This window comes from Hibiscus syriacus, unplaced genomic scaffold (assembly GCF_006381635.1).
Source record: "Hibiscus syriacus cultivar Baekdansim isolate YM2019G1 unplaced genomic scaffold, ASM638163v2 tig00110683_pilon, whole genome shotgun sequence".
Classification (NCBI taxonomy): domain Eukaryota; kingdom Viridiplantae; phylum Streptophyta; class Magnoliopsida; order Malvales; family Malvaceae; genus Hibiscus; species Hibiscus syriacus.
The window spans coordinates 1,718,203-1,724,068 of record NW_024062823.1 but is presented as its reverse complement, the minus strand read 5'-3'; the positions used below and the strand labels follow the sequence as shown (position 1 = coordinate 1,724,068).

General features: G+C 31.3%; 1 protein-coding gene across 1 annotated transcript; it reads right to left on the bottom strand.

The window, feature by feature from the left end:
* Positions 1–218: 218 nt before the first annotated feature.
* LOC120138293 lies at positions 219–3,485 on the bottom strand. The gene is made up of 3 exons (XM_039153806.1): positions 3,385–3,485; positions 313–1,279; positions 219–230 (listed from the first exon to the last, which is right to left on the bottom strand). Exons 1-3 carry the CDS (start codon positions 3,483–3,485, stop codon positions 219–221), a joined length of 1,080 nt encoding a protein of 359 aa, XP_039009737.1.
* Between the last annotated feature and the right edge of the window lie 2,381 nt (positions 3,486–5,866).

Below are 5,866 nucleotides of genomic sequence, written 5' to 3'. Positions count from 1 at the left end.
TTAAATTTTACACATTTATTTTAATTCAATTTAATTTAGTCATTTTTTGTTCTTTAAATTTATTTAAATTCCATTCAAATTTCAACTTTATTTTTTCGTATTTCAATACATTTTTATTATCATTACATTTAATTTCAACCTAATTTTTATCTTATCATATTATAGAGTTTTAATGTTTCCAATTTGGTTAAACATATATATATGTGTGTCATTTTTACTTAGAAAACATTCTAAAAATCATTAAAAATGACTTTATAATTATAATTATTATATTTTAGGATAAGTTGTGTGAAATTTAAAAAAATTCACGACCACAACACCTGCAGTAACCGCGATAGCATCTGTTATGTCCGTAACCACGATAAACGTGTCACGACCGAATACGCAACCGCGAACGCTCTTTAAATCCATGAACATTACTGCTTCACCTTTTCTATCATCTTTAGTTGCAGACTTTAATTCCTCAATCTTATTAATAACATGAACAAAAGATTCTGAACTTGCTTTGGAGCTGGAATTCTCATGCATCAGTTTCGTCATCTCGCTTTCCTTCAACTTTCGACTCGAGTCATAATTATGCCCCTGGCAATACAAGATCTTGATCTCGAAATAGGCCTCTTGAGGAAAAGCAGAGTTCCCCAGAGGCGGCCCTGGCAAAGGCAAAGCTGTTCTAATAACAGATGAAGCAGCCATGGAATCATGAGTTATAGTCCGAGTTCCCTTCCTTGAACCAGATTTTAGCCTAATCTTCTGCATGAAATCAACTGATCTCTCTGAGACTTCCCAGTTTACTTCGATACCGTTTCCTCTTGCATGATCACTGGGTGCACGTAAGCCCAACCGGCTTGACCTTGTAGATGGAGAAGACATGTTAGGTGTGAAACCAAATCTGGACCATCCATTTTCAACAGCGTCAGTGATGAGAGACGGGTGATCAGACCAGCTAAACAAAGGCTTTGATGAAACCCCACGTCGAAAAACATAGTAATTCCCATTTCTCTTGTTTTGATCAGCTGCCACGTGTTTGTGGAAACACCAAATACGAATAAATACAAACCAAAGATCAAAAGAATTGCGGTGGTCACCACTGCCACCGTTATATGCAACCAATGAAGCATCTCTTTCGCACGGCTTGTGGATGGATTTCTCTCCTTGTTTTTGTTTTATTTTTTGTTGGGAAAATGAGTTTTGGTGAAGAAAAGGGTAATGGAGGAGGAGGAAGGAAACTATAAGGAAACTAAAAGGAGAAAGAGACGGCAAAGCAAGCGTAGAGGAAAGACTGGTTCAAGAAAAGCAGGACGCAAAGGTGTAATATAAGCAAACAGTAAAACAGTAGAGTAAAAGGATAATGGACTTACTAAAATAAGCTCACTTATTTATTCATTTTTCCCCAAAGGAAGAGAAAGGTTTATAAACAGCTTAAAAGTACTAAAAAGTATTTTCTTCTTTATTTAAGTATTTAAAATTATTTTCTTCTTTATTTAAGTACTTAAGTTAAAATTAAGTATTTAAACTATTCAAATTTTTTAATTTAAGTTCTAGAAGGTTGACATGTGACATTAATTAAAGAATACTTTAAGTATTTAGATTAAAAAAATTGAATACTTTATGTACATATTTTAATAAAAATATTTTAAGTATCTATTTTGACAAAAAATAATTTTATATACTTACGTGGACTAAAAATAATTTAAAAACTGAAATAAAAAGATAATATATTCTAGAAAATAGAATATACTCAAATAAAACTTTTTTAATTCATTTTGTTTTTTTTTCCTTTTACAGTGTGCCGGATGTAGAAGACAAATTAAGCATATGGGACTCGCGCAGATGAAGAAAAAGTTGAGAGAAGTGTCAAGAAATTACGAACATGATTCTCATGATTATATAATGTTTTTTAATTGTTTCTATTTTAAAATTAAATAAATTAATTTTAAAATGATAATTTAATATTAAAAAATTTAAAAATAAGTAAATAAAAATAATAAATGACCATGTTGATTTCCATCAAACTTTTCCAATATAACAATAAAAAATCAAATTTAAACTTGAAACTAGAGAAATCAACATAGATTATCCATTATATTTAATGGGAATATATTTCGATTTTATTGATTAGAGATTATTTGAATGTTAAATATATGTTTAATGTATAAGACACTCATTGATAAGTGAGAAGATTTAATTAATAAGATTTTGTTGTGAATAAGCATTCTCAATAATCCAGTGATACATCCTTTACATAGTGAGTAAGATTTAACCTTTAGAATCAATGCAAACTACATGAATGATCACTTTATTTAAGTTTTATACTTTTTTTATTGAATTAAAAAACATAATATCAAATCACCTTCGTTTTTTATTTAATTAAGATATGATTTTTGGATGTATAATTTACGGTTGTCTTTACATTCATTGCGCAAGAGGAACTTATAACCTCCACAAATGTCACAAGCACTAGGCTCAACTGCTAGGCAATCCTTTTACGAACTTCTTGAGTTTCGTTGTCTCGTGCTGCTGTTCGATTCTCCATCTTTATATTTAGAAAATATACTTCAAAGTTTTTAATTTATCACATTATTTCCAACAATCGAGTCATTTTATGCATTATTTTTTTTTATGAATGTGATTAGTTCTCTCTTTTTTTAATCTCGTATTGATTACTTTTTCATTCATAAATTTTCAAAAACCTAAATAAGGGCTATGGTTCGAGATTCATTATGGTGCCTGCAACCAACCAAGAGACATTTTTTGCTTTTGACGAAATTCGTTGTCGTGAATTGTGGAGTTTTGTTTTACAAGTGTAATAATTTTGAGTAATCGTTGTAATTCTGATTAGAATAAATAAATTTGTCATGATATTTATATATACTTTTTATTGTGTGCATTATCTTCGAATTTATATAAAATGTTTAACCGAAAAGAAAATATTGATTGCTTGATTGTTTGAAGTGATTATAGGTTGTACTGTATGCTTAATTATAATACAGAAAATAACTTAGTAATCTATATAAAATTATAGTTCATGGAATTATCTTAAGTAAATAATCTGTAGATAGTCATTTTCATCCCGTTTTATAGTAATAATAATAATAATAATAATAATAATAATAATTACAAGCCCAATAGAACAAACTCAATTTGGGCCCCGAAATAAACAACCCAAAACCTATTTTACAAGTGACCCGACCCAAATACAAAGAAGGTCCACAACCTGATCCAGGCCCGAATACATCTAGAAACTTCCAGCCGTCAGCCTTCTCAACCGTTGGATCTGGGAAGGATCCAAAGGTCCAGATTGCTTCCAGATGAAACCCTAGGGTTTCAACATAACCCTAGGGCTATGCCGACCACCGCCTTAGCCCAAAGATAAGCCCGCCGTACCTGCCTCCAGGTGTTCCACCTAGCAATTGCCACGCAGTCGCCACCTCACCGGCCAGATCCAGGAGCTTCATTCTTTTAACTGGTTCGAAGAGAGCACTCATGGGGCCTATATAACCCTGAATCTACAAGCAAAGAAAAAGAGAACCAACATAACTGAGCAGCAGGGAGAGATCCATTCGAACAGAAACAGAGGGCAGCATAACCAAGAACAACAATGAGTAGAAACGAAAAAATAGAAATAAAGGAGAGAAGAAATGTATCGTATTGTCGTCGGAGAATCGGGTTTTCGAAGCTAAAATACCAAGATCTACTGCGTTTGGTGGATTGTTAGGAAGAAAGAAGGGTGGATTCAGGTATAGGGTTAGGAGATCTATGTTTTGGGTCATTTTTATGTTTCCGGCCACCGTCGGCGGAGAACACCGGTGGTCGACTTCCCTCCGGCAAGGGAATTCTAGAGAGAAGGCAGAGCTTCTCTCTCTTAGAGAGAGAAGCAAAAATAGAAAATAAAAGGCTTAGGCCTAAATGGTCGGTTTTAGGGCTATTTATACTAAACCCGAAACGACGACATTTCAGGGGTAGGGCTGTGCGTTTTGGGGTGTGTGGGTAAATCATTCTCGTCGCCCCTGGTTTTTATAAATTTCCATTTTAGTCACTGAAATTAATTTATACGTATTTTAATTCAGATATATGATTTTATTTTATTTTTATTTTGGAGACTACTTTTATTTATATATATTTTGGGTAAATATCAGATTTAGTATTTTAATTTTAATAATTTACATTTTAATCTTGAATAGTTATTTATGGTTAAATTACACTTGTAGTACCTTAATTTTGTGATGTTATGTTTATAACCATTATTTTCGATGTTTTGCAATTTAATCTCCAAACTTTAAATATTTTAATTGTTAATATTATTATTGGTTTATTTACAATTTAATGCCTAAAATATGATTTATTTACATAGATAACCTTAATCTTTTATAATTTTATTATTTAATCCCTAAATTTTACATAATTATTTTAATCTAGCAATTATATATTTGTTAATATTTGTTAATTGTAATATTTTTAAGTTTATTTTACTAGAGTAATTTATAGAAGCATGCCTTAACTAACAAAGAGAGTGTTTCTAAGGATTATTTGTATAAAATAATATCTCTTTTTTTTCTGAAAAATAAATATCATAAATTAAATATTATTCGAATTTTCTAAATTTTAATAATAAGATGACATATAATCTTGTAAGTACCAATTTTAGGCATTGTGGGGGTGTTAATCTTCCCCACACGTAACCGACTCCCGAACCCTTTTTAAAATGAATTTCTGGTCAAACGTAAATCATATTTTTATCTTTTAAAATTATTTTTCTTAAAATTATTTTAAAAGATATTTTTAGGTATTCGACTTACCTAACCCAAAAGTCGATGGCGACTCCAAATTTGTCTATTCATTTAAAACCCGACAAGTCCCAATATTAAGTTAGATCGATTCTCGAGAAAGCCCTAAAAAGCCGACGGGGACCGTTTCGACAGCTTGGCGACTCTGTTGGGGAATTTTTTTAGAGAGTCAAGCTATAATCGATTATACGTCATCTTTATAGATGAAAATAGCAAATATGACTAATATTTAAATTTTTTTAATTAATTCTTAGTTATACTAATGTGATTAATTTTTGTGTTTCGGATTTCTAACTTCTTTGGTTTGATTATTCTAGAATCGAGGTAAAGGATTGTGAGTTTCCCATCACACACACTATATCTGTTTGAGATAGTTAGAGCCTTCTAATTGTACTCTGTCCCATTAAGTAGGGGTAAACGCTACGCTTACGTGAGAAAAATTATCTGTCTCCGCATGGGCTTTTACAAGTAACCTCTAGGATACATATGCCTCATGTTTATGAGTGAAACATCGAGTTTCCTCGCATGGAGATGGGGAAATGAATCCTCTCGAATTAAACTCAATCCATCTAAACTTATAATGGGTGAGGATCGAAAAGCTTAAGGGGGCACCAGCAAAAGACAATTCGAGTACCATGTTAGTAGTACCGAATTTCTACCCATTTTATATTGAATTTTTGTCTATAGGGGAAATTCACTCTAACCTTTTCCACGATTCTATTTATGTCTTTTACAAGAAGCATGCGAACTAGAAATCATACAGTTAGGTTTATTTTTATAGAACAAAGTATGTTATGGTAAATACCATGTTGTATAAGACCTTTTTTAATATTATTTAATGATACAAACCATTCTTCTTGTCTTGTTTTTATTTGTCTATTATGTATTTACATTTTTATTTTGCAGTATATTATTAATTTTGTTATTTGTACTAACTTATTGATTTCTTTTTGCTTGCCTTGCATAATCATAATCAAAAGGTGTCGACTTGTGAGTGGTCATAAAAGTAAAAGGTTTTCATAATGGACAAAGGGTTTTATGATCAAGTAAACTATGACACAGCTAGGTAATGGCATCTTGAG